Source organism: Pterocles gutturalis, unplaced genomic scaffold, assembly GCF_000699245.1.
Source record: "Pterocles gutturalis isolate BGI_N339 unplaced genomic scaffold, ASM69924v1 scaffold4089, whole genome shotgun sequence".
NCBI lineage: Eukaryota > Metazoa > Chordata > Aves > Pterocliformes > Pteroclidae > Pterocles > Pterocles gutturalis.
In genome coordinates this window covers 26,131-44,122 of record NW_010132975.1, presented here as the reverse complement: position 1 = coordinate 44,122, position 17,992 = coordinate 26,131, and the positions used below count along the sequence as shown (strand labels likewise).

At 38.6% G+C, this 17,992-nt stretch overlaps 1 protein-coding gene across 1 annotated transcript in view; it reads left to right on the top strand.

Annotated features, from left to right (window-relative positions):
• LOC104467315 (microtubule-associated serine/threonine-protein kinase 2-like) overlaps positions 1-17,992 on the top strand; it is a 98,274-nt gene that overhangs the window by 63,749 nt on the left and 16,533 nt on the right. Inside the window, exons 9-19 of the mRNA XM_010081049.1 lie at positions 2,585-2,686; positions 6,403-6,535; positions 6,681-6,722; positions 8,187-8,248; positions 8,905-8,990; positions 11,024-11,232; positions 12,588-12,726; positions 13,134-13,266; positions 14,616-14,781; positions 15,826-15,927; positions 17,521-17,643. Of these exons, the coding sequence (XP_010079351.1) occupies positions 2,585-2,686; positions 6,403-6,535; positions 6,681-6,722; positions 8,187-8,248; positions 8,905-8,990; positions 11,024-11,232; positions 12,588-12,726; positions 13,134-13,266; positions 14,616-14,781; positions 15,826-15,927; positions 17,521-17,643 (1,297 nt within the window). The remainder of the gene's footprint in view (positions 1-2,584; positions 2,687-6,402; positions 6,536-6,680; positions 6,723-8,186; positions 8,249-8,904; positions 8,991-11,023; positions 11,233-12,587; positions 12,727-13,133; positions 13,267-14,615; positions 14,782-15,825; positions 15,928-17,520; positions 17,644-17,992) is intronic.

Below are 17,992 nucleotides of genomic sequence, written 5' to 3'. Positions count from 1 at the left end.
GCACATTGGCAAATGGATGTTCTGATTGGGATTGCTTTCTTAATACAAGCCTGAGTGTAAATTTATTGGTTCTTGGCATTGCAGGTCTATTGTTTTGGTTTCCATCAGTATATTAGCTCAATTACAGTGCTGTGACTTGCATATCCCAGTTATTGGTCCTGCTGACCCCCAGGGGAGGACAGTGATTTTAATTTCATGCCCCAGTAGCTACAGTTAGTGACGGATGGGTCTTTCAGATAAGGGAATCGGTTTGTAAATTACCCGTTTCTACCTCCCGTACACGTGTCACTGGCAATGTGTGCAGGAATGGCATCAGCCTCTACCCACAACCCCTATAGCATCTCTCTCCTCCCCAGGGGAGGCGGAGGGGGGGAAACCCTGAAATGCCACCAGCAACCTTCAGACAAGCGTGTCGTCATTGGGAACTGCTAATTAGATGGCACACCTTGTACCAAGGCACATGGAAGCAGCAGGCAGTGCTTGGCTATATAACCCTCTGGTTTCCAGATGCTGTCCTTGGGATAGATCGTAAACAAGATGTCTGTAGGGATGTCCGGGCTGTCCTGTGCGAGAAGGAAACAAGAAGAGGCAGTTTTACTGAGGATCTTGGAAGAGCAGCGCTGTGCAGAGATGATGGCTGAGTGGCTGTTACAAGTTGTGTTTGATTTTTGTAATCCTTTTTTTTCCTTTTGCTTCTCTATATCATTTGGCAGTCATGGTCTAGCTTTTCATTTTCAAAACAGACACCTGATTAAATTAGTCACATTTTTTAATTATTTTGCCTAAATAGTCATAGATGAGAAAAAGAGAAAACAAAAGGACTTGATTTAAAAGAATAAGTTTGCTTTAACAGTATAAATGGAAGCAAAATGATGAATTATATATATTGTATTATATTTTTTGCATAATGTAACTTATGTGGGGGGTGAAAGGACTTTCCAATTGCATGGCTCATATTTCAAATAATACAAAGTTGTTGATGTTTTATTTATTCATTTCAACACAGATAACCCCTGGTGATCTGGAATGGCTTTTCACATATGAAAGCATTAATTTGTTTCTAGAATTCATACTCTAACTCATAAGTTTGCATAATGCATTAGGGTACATAGAATGAATACTAATAATCTTTATTTTGGTTATTTTCTATTTTACAATTAGAAAATACCTTTTAGAAAAAAATCACAACTTATTTCAATGCGTTCAAAATAATCTCCTTTTTAAGGCTCTGTAGCCAGGAAGCATCTCTGAGATTGTTTTTTAGATAAGGAACTAGCAAGTACATAATTTTCTTCAAGATTAAAAATTCTAGCCCTGGCTTATCAGTGCTGACTTAGACAATCGACATTTCTTATTCTGACCTGTGTCAAAATGAGAAATAATGAAATTTTAATTTTTTTGGTTGATAACAAAGTATCAGAGATATAGTATTTCAGATGCTACCTGTATGTTTCTAGCTCTGAATTTCTGCTTCCCTGTGCTTTTATTGTTCCTTTAGGTTATCACCAAGGTGATTTGACTTCTCACCTGTATGTCTTTCTTAGATGGTGCTAAGAAAGAATGCTAAATGAACCTTTTACTTTATTGCTGCTTGCATCCTTGTTGATAAAATATCATTCCTATAAGCAACTGGCCCACTGCCAGCATAAGCTCATTGGTTAAGTTCTGGACTTTATATTTGTGGCTATGCTAAAGCCTAATTTTTAGACTTTAGGGAAAAAATAGCTATACTTTGTTTCAGAGTTTTTACATATCATTGGAATCGTCTTTTTGTCAGATGATAATGCAATGAAATACTATTTTATTTGTGCTTCAGGACTCAATTATGTTACCATCGTATGCTTGAGCAAAAGAAGAGTATTTTGGCAGATTTCTTAAAATTTGTCTTTGGGGGTTTTTTGTGTATGTATGTTACTTTGTTTTTGTTTATTGTTATAAAAAGACTCCTCCTCACACACACATACCTTGAAACTAAGCGTTGAATTTATACTGAAATCTGGTAAAATAAAGGGAGTGGACAAGAATAAATTCCTGACTGAAATTTCTCTATGCTCATTGCTTTGCTTGTCTGCTTGGTCCTACAAAGCATACAATACAATACTGCAATTGTTCATCAGGATTTATAAAATTAAATAAAGATAAACTAAAGTTTGTTTTTTCTTGATGATGAACTGAAGTAGTTCAAATTCTAGCTGAAAGTAAAGCCGGGAAATATGTGTGGCTGTTAGAAATTATCCAGACGTCAGTATCGTGTGGAAGGTAAAATTGAAAAAAATCGGTATTCCTCTTTTCATTTTAAAAAATAAAATAAAACCACATCATATCTAATATAGTTGATAGGTGATATAATGCAAATAGAGCCTTTGAAATATCTCCTGCATGATAAAAGGAGTCAGTTGTAATGGAATAGCTATATGTAACTTGGCATCCTTGAATGAGCTGAGATCATTGCCTGCCCTGACTCGGTCATGCCTTTGCTGCTGAATTAGCTACAGAGCTGGTGATTGCTCTGTGTTCAGCATCTGACATATAAAAATGAAGAGTACACTGCTAGGACCATAATGTGATGTTCTGGTATCCACAGGCCCACGAGCGATCCGAGAGCTCCGAGGTTGCCTTCGTTACCCAGCTTGTGAAGAAGCTGATGATTATCATCGCACGACCAGCTCGGCTGCTTGAGTGCCTGGTAAGTTTGGTCCTCAGGAGAGCACTTGTATGATCTAAAGAGCCTGGTGTGTGTTTGAGGAGATAAGGAACACAAAGCCTTCAAGAGAAAGCTTCAAATTCTCATTAAAATGTTGATGAAAAATAGTGTTTTTAAAAAAGAAGTACTAAGTGTCTTTTTTATTAGTGTAGTAGTATCTTTCCAATGGACTGTCAGCTGCAACGGCAGCTAAATTATATTTTAGTATAGTGTGTCTGAGGGGTCAGGTGTAGCTGTTGACATCATTTCATGATACTTGATGCCGCCTGATTTTCCTCGTGTTGTTAGTAGCTACAGTAAAGAGCCTGTAATGTATGGTGTGCATACGGTGCCCAGAGAGCCATGCTAAGAAAGAACTGTCACTAAGGAAGAAATTATTTTCCATTATATAAATGGTGTTTGGGTCTTGGACTCAAACTCTTTACGTAGACCCAGTTTTCCAGCTGTGAACACACAGAGGGATAGCCCAGTGAGAGATCCAAGCAGGTTTGAATGCCTGAGTTTGAAATCCTACTTGGTGTTACTGGAATATATGGAAAAGCAAGTCTTGTTGCTTTTTAAACAACTTACTCTGGTTAGTAAGAACGTATTTTTTCTATTTAATTCAGAAAATGTTGAGAAGTGTTCAGGTCATCCCAGTGAAATAGGCCACTATGACCTGAAGTTCTGCAACTCCAAAAATATTTTGTAGGTACAGTGGAGAAGCAGCCTGAGTGTGCGTTCTCAAGGTGATGCCAGGGCAAGAGGGTTAACATAAACTTTGAATATATATGGAAAGAGGTGATCATGCCTCTGGTGTACACGTTGTTTTGGTGGTTATTGGTTATAGGAGTCAGTTCTGTGTCTGTATTTCAAAAGGTTGTTGAAACTTAGGGAAGAGTCACAAAAACTTGTTGGAGTGCTGGAGAAGGTGTCACAAACCTACAGTGGAAAACCTATGAAATTCGCTGGTGTGTGGAAGCACACAGTCTGATGGTTCTTTCTGGACATAAAAGTGACAGGGAAGCTACATCTGTTTGAGACATTAGAGAAGCTGGCTAAATTAGCAGTCTGTGGCCTGATGTAAATGTACAGTTAACACTTGAAGCACGCTGAGGGCAGTTTGTGCATGGGTGGCTTTTATCACTGGAGTCACTAGAAGATAAATGAGTTTTGCAGAGATTTCTTTTACAAAATAGATGAGTGGTCCAATCTTTCCAATGATACCAGTTTTTAAAAACACCTGCAGAAGTGGTAGACTTCGGAGGGTTCCCTTATCCCTCCTCCAGGACCATCAGTTGTATTGCTTTGCTGTGAACCCTGTAGTGCAAGGGAGACCACTATCAGTGACGAAGTAAGCTGCACAGCCAGCGAGATAGATGCCTATGCTTGCTTATTCAAGAAGTCTCCACAAGATTACATTGAAAATCCTGGGCACAACACCATTCAGTCTGGGAATTCTTTGGCTTTGAAAATAATTTTTGTGATTTAGATGAGTTTTGTGACTCCAATTGTCTTCCAGCACTTCTTCAAAATGTTTTTTTTAAGTGAAGACAATGAAGAAAGGAAATAAATTTAAGCTTACTGTGTGTATTTGCTGCATTTATGTCATTTATGCTTGTGTATGATCTACTAGTAACACATCACCTAGGAAAACATTTGTGAACCCATCTCTATACCTGCAAGCAGTTCCAAACTCAAGCCAGCTTTTAGCTGCAAATCAATAGGTCTCCAGGTTCCTCCACTATCTTCTGCACCTGATGTTCTGCAGAGTGGGAGCAGGTGGAAGCAGTAAAGTCACTGAGATTTGAGTAATGAACTCCAAAGCATGTAGTGACAACCTTGACAATGAAGTGGCTAGGCTTCAAAATAAAAAAAATATTTGTATTTATATATTAGTCTTCCCTGGTTTTTTTAACCTGTATTGCCTTTCTAGCTTTTTTTTTCCCAAATATATATTTTTTCTGCTGACATGGAGAATTAAATATTAATGTTCCTTTTATCCCATAAAAGAACAAGAAATATAGTAATGGATAGTCAACCATTTAAATAACTCGAGAGCTACATTTAATTTTTATTTTTTAAAATACTGTTTTGTAATTTAACCTTTAGCTTCAATTGTTTGTGAATTTTTAAACAGCTTTTCTAAGATTTAATATTAAGGTTAATTTTAGTAACACAGTTCATTCTTATTTCTTCCTTGTAAATGAAATAACTGACCATATAGGTAGTGGCTGTGATGGTTGTGATTGTTTTAATGGTGGTGGAGGCATTTAAGTATTTGAAACCTCAGTTATTTAGCTTCAGTCTTTGTATGACCTGTTGGACTGTGAAACATTGATGGACTGAGTCTCTGGGGCTTCAAGAAAATAATAATGTGTTTTGTGCATCACTGAAACCATCTTTGGGAAAAAGTATGTAATTTATTCTTTTTCAGATTATTTTTCCATAGCACCTGCCTCCCGTTAATAAGGATCATTCTTCTGTATTCAAACGATTAAATAAATCTACTAAAAAGAAGACAGAACTAAAATTTATTTAATTTCTTAATTTTTTTATGTTTGAATTTTTTGTCACCAGACTTTTTTTTTCTTTTGTACTTCACTCATCAATAAATGACCAACAGCTGTATCTTGAAGATTTCTTCCTTGACTCCAGCTTCCCTTCCACCTCTTTCTCTGGATTATACTGCGGTCTGTTGGCCATCTCTCTCTTTTGGTCCTCTCTGGTGTGGCTCCTGCTCTCTGCCAGTTCTGAGACAGTTGATCAATTATTTTCCAGTTAGGAAGGAACTTTGTTTCTTGCATTGTTGCTGTCTTTTTGTTGCTCATCTTTTCTGATGCCCTCACAGCTGTATGCTGTAACTCTTCCCCTTTTATACTCCCATTTCACTAGAAAATGTTTTGGCAAAGCTGCTCGTTGCTGGTGAATGATGAGGTTTGTAGGGGCGAGTTAAAGTTAACTAGTGAACTTGCTTCTAAACAGAGTGTTCCTGCCTCAAAAAGCTTGCCAACTCTATCTGTTAGTCTAGTAAAAGGGATCACACCTTCTTATAACCTTTTCTTGCCCTAGAGATCACGTACACCAAGGCTGAGTTGATAAGATGATCCTGTATAAGATATACCGCAGCAGTATTTCTTATCTAGAAACTGGAATCTTCTCTGCTGATAAAATAGCAATTGCTGTTTTATTAATAATTTTATTAGCAATTGCTAAGGTTGGGACAGTTACAGAATTGGATGGGTGTATGGTTTGATCAGAGGTGACATTTGAAAGCAGGAGAGGTTTGTATTGGAGTAACTCACCTGTCAGATGGAGGTGGCAGAAGAAGTCACCTCAGTCCTCCTCACAGACCTTTCCCTGCCGCGTCTCAGTGCAACAAAACTGGGAGGTGGGTCCAGAATAGTGCTTGCATTATCGTGACTGTATTATCCAATAGTCTGGTTTTGGTTCATAAAAAGTCCCCACAGTCCTTGTCCTGTTTTGATTTGCAGATTTAAGCCAGCGGACATCCAGCAGGCTGTAAATATCTGTCATTTTTGCAGAGCAGGGTGGTATGCATTGACTTGCTGTTGTAACCGCAAATGTTTTGCATCACTGCTGAGCCCCAAATTAACTTTGGATGTTTCTGAGGAATCTCCTATACGCGGGAGAAACCTTTTGTACTTGTAAAGCTGAATCATTTACCTCTCTCTGCCTCTCTCACCTCCTTGCTGTAGGAGTTTGATCCTGAAGAGTTCTACCATTTGTTAGAAGCTGCAGAAGGCCATGCCAAGGAAGGGCAAGGAATTAAATGCGACATTCCTCGTTACATTATCAGCCAGCTGGGACTCACCAGGGATCCCCTGGAGGGTGAGAACTCTTGTTTTGTACTCTCCAAACTACTGAAAGGATAACCAGATCTCCTGGTCACTACATAGCTGAAGGATGCTTTTATTTTATTGGTTTAATTTCTAGGCCATTTTTCCTCATTTTCTTGTTTGCTGTCAACTTCTAGACTGTCTTTTCCAGCCCCATGTCTCAAAGGAGCATTGCTGGGGTGAGGATCGCATGTCAGCGGTGACAGTTCTTTACTTATGTTGTTAATAATGTCTCCCTGTATTATAGCTGAAACAATGTTAGAAAATGGCTTTATGATTTAACTGTTTTCTCTGGGCTGTTGGACAGTAAAAGTAAATTTACCCATTATTTTTCTGATCTGACTGCCTGCTAGTGGCCTGGTTGGAAAGTGTCCTGTCATCCCACTTTGTTGTCTGTGAAAAGTGTATTTGTTGTGATTTGCCATGAGAAACCAGGACCAGTATGAATTTTTAGGTGGATATGAGATTGCATTTTTACATCTTGTGTAGCAGTGAAACTCTCTTTTGAGTAATGCTTTAGAAGAAAGTACCAGCTTTTCTGCTCAGTCCCAGAATTGCAGATGGTAAATTGAATATGCTGTAAACGTACAGAGGCCCAGAAGATCCAAACTTTGGAATTTGTGAGTTAATATTTCTGCCTGGCACTTTGCTAGCTGAATCGCTTCTCCTATGACAAGTTTTACGAGCATGCACGGCTTGCTCAGCAACAATAGGAAGTGTGACAGAGACTGGAGGTTACTGCAGACTGTTTCAGCAGTTGAACCATACTTTTTGTTTTCTCAGGAGAGCATAATTTTAGCATAAATTAGTAGTCTGGATAGGACTAGTTTAGCTTCTACAGTGTTTACTGGCATGACAGTGACAGGTTGACTTCAAGTGAAGAGCTCTTCGGGAAAATTTCTACCAAAGATTGCTAAATGCAATTTAATAGCGTTTGTTGAAATCTGACATTAAAGGGAAATTTCCTTTGATCTCTGTCATGGGAGAGAACCTTTCCATCACTAATTCCCCTTACTAAAGTCAAATTTTCTTTAGAAATGTGTGGAGATGTCAAGGTGCCTTATTTCCTTTCTGTAAGGAGGGCACCCAGAAGTGTCAATGGCGTCTGTTCAGAGACTAGTAGTTAATGTAGGATTTGGGTTTGCAAAGTTTATACCATCTCCTAAGACAGCTGAGTAGCCTAAACTAACTGACTTTCTCCCAGTTTGCTGCTGCTACTCACCATTTTGCAGAATCAGACACATTTCATGGAGGGAGTTTGTTTGAAATGTTAGGCTTTTTCTGTTCTGGAGTACAGAGGTGCTGCCAGGCTATATGCAGGCATATATGCATGGAATATGTTTTAATATTAACTAGCTAGCAGTTTGCCCAAACTTGCATTTATTGCTTTTACTTATTATAGAAACCATCTAGAATAAGTCAGGCTGAAATCAGAACAATTAATTATATTCATCTTTATATAAAATACTGCCTACAGCTTGCAAGATGTTAAAGGTTATCACTGTATAATTGGGATGACTTTTTAGAGAGGGGAAAAATGTCCTCTGTCATCTACAAGCACCTCTTAAAATCCTGTTTGTCTGGTATAAACAAAGAGTGTTTGATTGAGATCATTAGGAGTAATCTTTCCTCTTTCTTTTCAGAAATGGCCCAGCTGAATAGCTATGACAGCCCAGACACTCCTGAGACAGATGATTCAGTCGAGGTAAAGCAGTAATACACTCACTCTGTCTAGCGCTTTTTTTTTTTTTTTTCCTCTGGAAAGAAGTAGTCTACAGTGAAGAATTAATTATAACGCAGAGCAATTTTCATTTAAAAAAAAAAAAGTGCTGACATTTAAAAGCGCACGTTAAAACTAGAGTATATACTCATAAAAATGTGGAAATCTCTACACCATGATAGTGAACTACTTAAAAGTTGCAAACAGGATTTTTCATCAAGTATTTTTGATGGTTTGTTAGAGCTGCAAACAAAAATAATCTGTAGTTCTTTACATCTGCATTTGTGAAATGTGATGGGTATTAAAGAGAGTTGGCTTTAGTAACAGACCATTGAAAAAATCTAATTATATAACTTGCTAGGTTTCAAAGATCCTTTGTTGTTTATTTTATTGTTTCTTAAAAACTTGTAATATTGGGGAAAGGCCTGAATCTTATAGTCCACTGACTTTTTGTGCTAATATTTGTGGAGGGAATCTGCAGGGGTCCTAGAGATAGACAATTCTCCTAGAGTTGAGGACTCCAGAGGTTTAGAAATGGGTTGAGTTTGGGTGAATGCTGCTTAAAGAAGAAAAGGACAAAAGGTGATGTATACATTGAAGTAATTCCTGCTCCTGATTTCCATTTTCTTGTCTTTCCCCAGAGCCGGGGGGCCTCTGTCCAGTCAAAGAAAACTCCATCTGAAGAAGAGTTTGAAACTATTAAGTTGATCAGTAATGGTGCTTATGGGTACGGCATTTAGACTTTGCTTTGGAAGAAAATACTACTATCGTCCTACTCAGGGAAAGGCTTAGCAAAGTTTTTAGCTAATGACTTATTTTTGTTGGCTCCAAAGCATAAATGGATTTTGCTTGAGTCTTACAGAGACGTTGTGACGTCTTCTTTATTCTTCTGGGAGATGCCATTTCTTGCATGTTCTTGGACTTGCTTAGACAACAGCCCTGGTACCTGGACATAGTTCCTGGCTGTGAAGCCCTTACATTGCACTGAACTGACACACAGCTTCCAGCTCAGGAAAATTAGTTGCCCTACATTAAAGCTTTCAGAATATGGTATTCCTAATCCCTCTGTGGTGCAAGTTTTCTGAAGCCTTCCTAGCTGTGTCCTCAAGCCTGTTTTTCCAGTAAATATTTCTGCTCTGTTTCTTTGTGGTAGGTAGGTAAAATATGGACACTTCAGGACCTTAGCTTGAGATGACAAAAACATTTTCCCTAAACATTGTCTCTAGGGAAAATATTGTCACTTAGTTTATTGTGAGATTTCCTAAGTAATAGTAAAAAAGTATAGTTCCATGAGTCTGAGAAAATTATTTTGCACCCATTTCCTTATTGCTTAGTGAGGCAATCTGTATTTCCTTTCATGCTGTCTGGTTAAGTCCCGTGATTTGTGTTTGTTTACAGGCTAAAGGAGTGAGGGTAAAATTCTGTAGTAGCAAATGTTGTTGATGATTCATTGAAACAGCAAGAATATTGAGGGAGAAGTGGTTTATGCTTTTCCATTCTTCCATGTATTCAGATTATATATGTAACATATGTGGCTGTTTGCGAGCACTTGAAATACTAAAAGAAATGCTAAAATTACATTGGGGCAATTCTACTGTGAGAAGTAATACAGTAAAAATACTATTAGATTTTATTATCCATTGAAGGATCCAGAATAAAGTTGGTCGTTTAAAATCTTAACTGCTCATAGAAACCTATCTAGAATTTTAAAGACGGTTCCTGACTCTTTGCAGTTCATAAATCCTTACCAGTGATAGTCATTAGGTTGTAACTGAAAAGCAGTGATATTCAATAGGTCATAACAGCAAAACCTGAGCATGTGCTTGACTGTTTTGTTGAAATGGGTGCTTAGTTAACAGCAACTCATTTTGAAAAAAATTATAAGCATATTTTTTAGTCAGTGAAGACACAATGGAGCAGGTCGAAGAGGTACATTTTTAGACAAGATTTTATACATTTTCAGTCCCATTTCTGCACAGGCCCCATTATTTAAATGTAACTTTGTAAAAAGGGGAGAGAGATGGTAGTTGTGCTGTTATTTATATGTCTTTATACTGGGTGTATTTTATAGTCAGCTGCTGGTGAGGCATAATACCATGTTAAATGTAATATACCCCAGAGAAAAGGAAACAAGTACTGATTCAATAAGGCAAGCAAGCTGGATGAAAATTTTATTTGCAAACTGTGTTATTAATGTGCAGGAATCTAATGATCTGCAAATGATAGAAATGTAAGAGATACTTTACTCAAAGAAATCCCAAGTGACAGTGTTGCGTCAAATTAATTTTATGGAGCTTGGAAAGAAATCGTGCTGATTCCATACATTTTGGACAATTTTTTAAATGAAATGGTGACTGTAGTGTTGAAAAATATATGCCTCTCTGTGATGATGCTTAAGGAGGTTTGTGCCATTTGTGTCTGAAATATCTCCTTGTTAGTCGTGTGAGTGAAAATGCTGCTTAATTCAGGAACACAGAGTAGCTTTTGGAAGGAAGCATCATGGGGTTCCTTCTTTTCTAGGGGAGCTTAGCATTGAGATGGGATTTTCTGGAGCCACAGATAAGTCTGTCAGGATCCATCCGAAATGGTTACCATCACTGTTTCAAACAAACAAACCAACTTCCCCCCCTCCCCCAGAAAAAAAAACAAACCAAACAAAAAAAAACACCCACCACAAAACAAACAAATCAACCCCCCAAAAAACCTCAAAACAGTTTGAACTGAAAATAGAACTTTTCCTCTTGGTATGTGGTTTTCTAGAGCTGTGTATTTGGTGCGACACAAGACCACCCGTCAACGTTTTGCCATGAAGAAGATCAACAAACAGAACCTAATTTTGAGAAACCAGATCCAGCAGGCTTTTGTGGAGAGAGATATCTTGACGTTTGCTGAGAACCCCTTTGTAGTCAGCATGTTCTGTTCCTTTGAGACCAAGCGCCACCTGTGCATGGTTATGGAGTACGTGGAAGGTATGGTTGTCACCATCAACACCTGCCAAAGGGACCTTGGATAGGATGGACATGTAGTGTGTATGCAGTGTGCTTGCTCGAAAAGGATGACATTGCTGAGTGATTTATAAGATGTGGTTTTTTGGGTGTAAGGCTGGTCAGTGCACTGCTCTGAGCACAATAAATGGGAAGCCCATCTCACGCGTACACTAGTCCTTTGTTCATGGAAGGCAAGCTCAGCCAGCCCTGCAGTCACAGGGGAGGTCGTGGTGCCCTTTCAGGGACGAGCGTATGCTTGGGCTGAGCTGGAGAAATGAGTCATTCTACTGCTAGTACAGTTTAGCGTAAGGAGATACTCCATTTGTGAATCCCTGTGACTAATATGACATGATTGCTGTGGAGCTGAGGAAACATAAAGCTACATGTAGAAAATTGCTGGGGTCAGAAGCCGGTATGAATTTTCCAGTCCTCTCTGGAAAGAAATCCTCCCACTCTCCCGTGGGCTGGCATGGCTAGATCCATAGCACATTTGCTTGGCATTACAGTTAGAAAAAGGCAGTTAAGAAACATCACAAAGTAACACAGCCTTTGTTCTTTAGCAGCCTTTTAAAAAATACAGTGCTATTTTATGCTGGGTTTTTTTTTGTTTGTTTTGCTTATCCTTTGGAATATTATTTGATTTTATCACTGTATCTTATTGTAAGCAATATATTTCCACTGGTGGATAGGATTAATTTCTTATGCCTGATTTGCTTGACTGAATGTTTATGAAAGATAAGCTTATGGTTATTGTATCAGTGATCTTTCAGATAAATTAGTGGAATGCGAGCAGATGTATTGACATAACAAATTTTAATATTAATTCCTATTTGAAAGTAGAGATTAAGGTCGAATGAAATGTGTGGCCAGTGTTCCTTAAGAAGCGTGAATCAGTAGTCATTTTCATGACTACTATTGTGTCCAAAGGCATGGCTGCCCCTCCATGTGTAGGAAGAGGCAATTAGTAGTTGTAGAGGTGTTTACTTACTATGTTAAGAATTTTGTATATCAGAAGTAGTATATGTCTCAGTGGTGGAAAGCAAAGAAATTTCTAGAGGCCAGTCATGAACTACCCTTTCTTCAAGGCTTGCTTAGGGTTTGGAAACAGTTCTTGACCATGCATGCCCAACATAACATGGTTCTCAATTTTCCTAAGATTTTAATATTTATTTGAAGCTCAAGACGGAGTGTAGAGAGAGCTTTCGAATTCAGGCTAACAGAGTTGAGAGAGACAGCCTTTAGGAAACTTACTCTAATCTGGTGTTGTAGACTGGTAGCTGTTCTTTCTTACTGACACTTGCCATTTCACTGTGCCACATTTGCAACTTGTTTTCTAGGAGGTGATTGTGCTACACTTCTCAAGAACATTGGTGCCCTACCTGTTGAAATGGCAAGGATGTATTTTGCTGAGACTGTTCTGGCATTGGAGTATCTACACAATTACGGGATTGTTCACCGTGACCTAAAACCTGACAAGTAAGTCTTTAGCTCTTCCAAAGCTAAAGAGTTCCAGAGCCGGTTCTTCGGGGGCTTTCTCTGCCGTGAGGGCTAGAGACAGTAGAGATCTTCAATGGCACCTGGCATGTAGGAGATTTTATGGAGTCTCTTGCTACTGATGTAGAACCAGATAGACACTGAGAAAGGGTGGGAAGAACGTCTTCAGATATTATCTCAAAGCTGTTGCTACACTGATGAAATTATGGCAGAAGGTAGTCTGATTTCTAGTTAGCTTGGCTGCTCTGTGGTATTTGGTTGCATAGGAGGTTCTGTCCAGGTGTAGCAGGGGGAACTTGCTTAGCATTATCTTGTGTTCTTTTTCTAAATTGCTTTTGGAAAACAATAAATTGAAGGTTGGATTATTTTGCTGCTTCTCTTTATTCTAGTCTCCTGATAACTTCCATGGGTCACATCAAACTAACAGACTTTGGACTGTCTAAAATCGGATTAATGAGTCTTACAACTAATCTTTACGAGGGACACATTGAGAAGGATACAAGGGAGTTCCTGGACAAGCAGGTAAGCTGAAAAATTTTGTCTGTTGATGTGGGATCAGATGCAGGATTCTGTCTTGGGATAGAACTGGAGTTTGAAGTGCTCCCTCTCTGCCTCAACACTGTTCTGTGCGTTGTAGAATGGAAGGAAACGATACAAGTCCATTCTTACGCTTGTGCATAAAGTGGTGTTGTTTGTTACGTCAACTTGTTTTGGAGTGATGCACTCCAGCTTTTAGTTTAGGATATTGAAAGTATGGCCCAGGCAGCAGTGCAGGTGTGAGCAGAGGTTGGTTTAGGGATGAAATATGGATTTTGCTGGAAGGTTGTTCCACGGTCTCCCCCTTCTGGTGCTTAGAAAGTTCATGGCAAGTTCCTATATGTTTCTTCTTGTAATTTTATCTGATGGCTTAAAGATTGATTTTTATCCCCATGATATTTACTAAGGGTCATTTTTCTCCTTAGCCTTCATTTTGCTAGGCTTAACTAGCTAAGGTCTTCTAGATAACAAGATAGAATTTCCTTTGATAAATGAATAGCTCTTCCATGCACCTCTTTCAGCTCGAGTTGGTGTGGGCATAGCTGACAGGAACTATACTGTTCTGGATGCAGGGTGACCAGTGCCTTGTATAATGGGATTAAAAAATACTTCTGAAAATACCTAGGATCGCTGCTGGATTTTCTTTTTTAGCTGTGCCAACTGTTAATTCATAATAATCCTGAGGTATTGTCTTCCTTTGTTTCTGAGTAATGATGCTTTTTTCTAGCAGGAACTCTTTGGTCACTAGATCATGGTCTTGCACTTCGCAGTGTTGTATTTTTTACAACTATTTAGTTATTGTTGCTGCTTCTAAGCCTGAGGCAACTTAGATCTGCCAATGTGATTTCCTTAGCTGTTGTCTGTGCCAGCTGTACCTCCGAAGTTTAAATGCTGAAGTGTGTAGTCATGCTGTGCTGCTAATTCTGCATCTGTGAAACTAAATTTTGCTAGCACAGAGCTGTGAGAGGTTTGTCAAAACTCAGTTCCTGATAGCTGTAGCTGTGCCAGTAGACATCCATCAAGCAGACAGACGTGTACACACAGAATACACATTTTTCCCATATGCTTTACTAGTGTGTGCACCAAAGAACTGCTTAGCTGGCATGTCCACACTAGGAACATTTCATGGTTTGTGATATCATTTCTGAGCAGGTAATGTGTTCCTCATATATAGACTCTTGCTCCGTGAAAGCAGTTCACAGCATAAAGTGGTTAGTTACATTAATAACTTCCTTGTAAAGCCCTGAGAGGGGATTTAAAAAAAAAAAAAAAAAAGCTTGATTATTACTTTGGCAGTTTGTAGGCTTATTGCTTTCGTGTGTGTTCCATTTAAGGTCTGTGGGACTCCGGAATACATCGCACCAGAAGTGATCCTGCGGCAGGGCTATGGGAAGCCCGTGGACTGGTGGGCCATGGGAATTATCCTGTACGAGTTTCTAGTCGGCTGCGTTCCTTTCTTTGGGGACACACCTGAAGAGCTCTTTGGACAAGTGATCAGTGGTATGTTTCTGTTCTGGTTCTGAAGGGGTTTCAAAGTGTGCTGTGAAGAAAAATCTTGAAAATATTGAGGATCCACAGTTTAGTCAGGAAACACTAGATATAAAATAATGGTTTTTAATTTTAAGATATTTGCCTTTCAGTGTCAAAGTAGCGTCCATCTGATTCCAGATATCAAAAGTTACTGAGTTGCTTATCATCTTGCTAGATAGTTCTGTCATTGTGTGTGGTGTGGGAGTCATGCAAATCCCTGTGGGATTGGGGAAAAATATTTGGGGATTTTTCTGTTCTGTCTTTTAACTTAAGTGATGGAGAAGATGAAAGGAGCAGCCGCCAACTGGTCTAATTCAGTCTGATCTTGGTTATTGCTTTAGGTGCAAGTGTCAGTCAATTAGTAATTGTTCTATAAATGAAATAAAAAGGAAATTCTAAGCAGGACACATTGGAGCTGTTGTACTTGGTTCCTTCACATCTTGTGGCTTTTTAAACCTTTCTCCTCCTTGGAGTTGGACAAGTGATTGCTTTGTGTTCTCTCAGTGAATATGCCAGTGAAAACATTTCCTATTGGGAATGCTTTCTGAAACAGTAAATTTTTAACACACTTGGCAACTGTCCTTTGTAAAAAGCGAATTTCAGCAAAGAACTAAATATGATGCATGAAATTGTTACCTGTGAATTGTTCTTTCTGTTCCAAGTATAACGAGCGTGGAATGTGCGGGCACGAGATACAGCCGCAGTATTGTCAGTGTCATTGTTTATGGATTGTCATGGAAGTCCCATTTCATACTTTATTAATAGAGTCCTTAATGCTTTTTTTTCTCCACAAGCGCTGCTTGGATTGACAGCAGCTTTAGCTGACGCTGAATTTTATGCATTTTGGAAAATGTCAATGCTTGAATTATATTAGGTATGCAAGCTGCTGAATTCAAGGTATTTACGATTCTGGGGCGGCACTGAGCGCTGCGTTTTGCAGTATAGGAATGTGAATGGTTATTCAAATTGGTCGTGAAGCTGGTAGAAAATGTCAAGTCTCTTTTTTGTCCCCAGATGAAATTGCCTGGCCAGAAGGTGATGATGCACTGCCACCAGATGCTCAGGACCTCATTTCTAAGCTTCTCCGCCAAAATCCTCTGGAAAGAATGGGAACAGGTAGGAACATTGTGCATAGGAAAGTAGTAGCCAGAGCAGGAAAAGAAGCGACCTTGCCAGTGACGCACATCCACCCATGTTGAAAAATGAGCATCTAGAACTGGGAAACAGTTTGTACTGGGTTCAATGAATCCTGTGTGATGAAGCTCTGAGAATTAGCAGAGATTGTACATGAGTCAGACAGATATGACTGTCTTGTTTGGGAAACAAGAAGGGAGCACCGTCAGCTTGGCAACATAATTTCTCAAATTTGTTCAGTTCCATTAAAGGCTTGAGGGGTGTCTCCCTTTGAACAGTGTATAATCAGATTTCTTTAAAGTTCTCTTTGACTAGGGGCTTAATCCCCTACATGGATGTGAACTCCTGGGTTTAATAAAATAAATGAAAACTTTCCCATTCCTAGAGGCCTGTACTGTACAATTCTCCAAACATACAACAGAGTCTCTTTGGAAAAGTCAGATGTGTATGTCAATCTTTCTGTATATAAGGTCAGATTTAAAGTTTTACAAGTCAACACATCTCATTTCCTGATAATAAATAACCATAAATAGCCTCTAGCTACGCTCTTGTTTTAAAATAATTTGTGCAACACTGCGGCTTCAAGGCACAGGTTGTATGTTTTGTTGATTTGATTTATTTGATTTAATTTTGGATTTTCAATTGGAAACGACACCTTAAGGATAAAATAAAACCTAAAGATATAACAATTCCAAAAGGCACATGTATTCAGCAGACTTAACACATGTGCACACAAGGGTGATGAATATATCATGAATTAATAATAATATCAGATGGTTTTCACGTGTTCTTTACTTCAAATCCATGAACTTGAAAGATGTTGCTGTCATGGAAAAGATGTAGAGTTTTTGCCTTATGAAATGAGTTGATGGACTGATTTTTTTTATTTCTTATATACCTGAAATGCTGAGATTGCTGTTCCGCTCAGCATCTTGTAGTGCCCCTGGCACTCAGCAAACCTTTTATCTCTTTTCCTCTGCTATTCTCTTTTTTAAAGACAGGAACATCTTTTATAAATATTCATTTCATTTTGAAAAAAAATGCCCATACTAGTAGACAGATAATCCTTAGTTTCTCCTTCTGGGTACCAAAACTTTTGAGGTTAATAATAAAAGATAGGAATTCAGGAAGATGTGTAAGCACCTGCCTTGTTTTAAGCACGTGGATGAGTTTATGCTTGAGAGCAGAGCCACTCTCATACCTTTCTGAGTTTCTTCTCTTCATTTAGCTACGAACAAGATGGTATTTAGAGTTTGGACATTTTTAAATTAAGATGTTAATTAGTTCTTAATCTTGCAGCTTGCTGTGGAATGTAACAGCAGATGCTGTCACCCAGCCAGTTTAGTCATGTGTTGTCATTAAATAGGAAGAGGAGGTGGAAAGGAGGAAATCTTGTCCAGATTTTATCCAGTACCACTTGGCAAAAGGACAAGTTGTTTCTCAAAATTCCTGGAAAATGCATGACTTAAATGTACTCAGGTACATTCTTTTAGGCCCTTGATATTTTTAGATTTTGTTTTTCTTGTAATGCAAATGCTGAAAGAAATACTCTTCAATAAAAGATGCTTATTTCAGGTAGTGCCTTTGAAGTGAAACAGCATCGGTTCTTTAAAGATTTGGACTGGAATGGATTACTTCGGCAGAAAGCTGAATTCATCCCACAGTTGGAGTCTGAGGATGACACAAGCTATTTTGACAGTAAGACTAAAGATTCAGCCTGAACGGAATCATATTTTTTGTGCATATTTCATTTCTGAAACTGTTAGAGATAAGTCATTGTTAGAAATTGAATAACACACTTGATGGAAAGTTTCTGTTGAATGCCAAGTAAGGCTTTTTTGAAAGCAAATGAATGTTAAATGAAAAAATGTTGCTGCTGAAGTCGATTGGCCTTTCACTGGTGCCTGTGGTCCTGCCAGACACAGCCCTGCAGAGGGAGGTGCTGTGGTTGTTATGCTGGGTTTATTACAGTACTGCCAAAGCATTTGGTATATCCATCTTCCATGAGGTTTTGAGGAGTATTATCTTTCCATAGTGACCGTTTTCA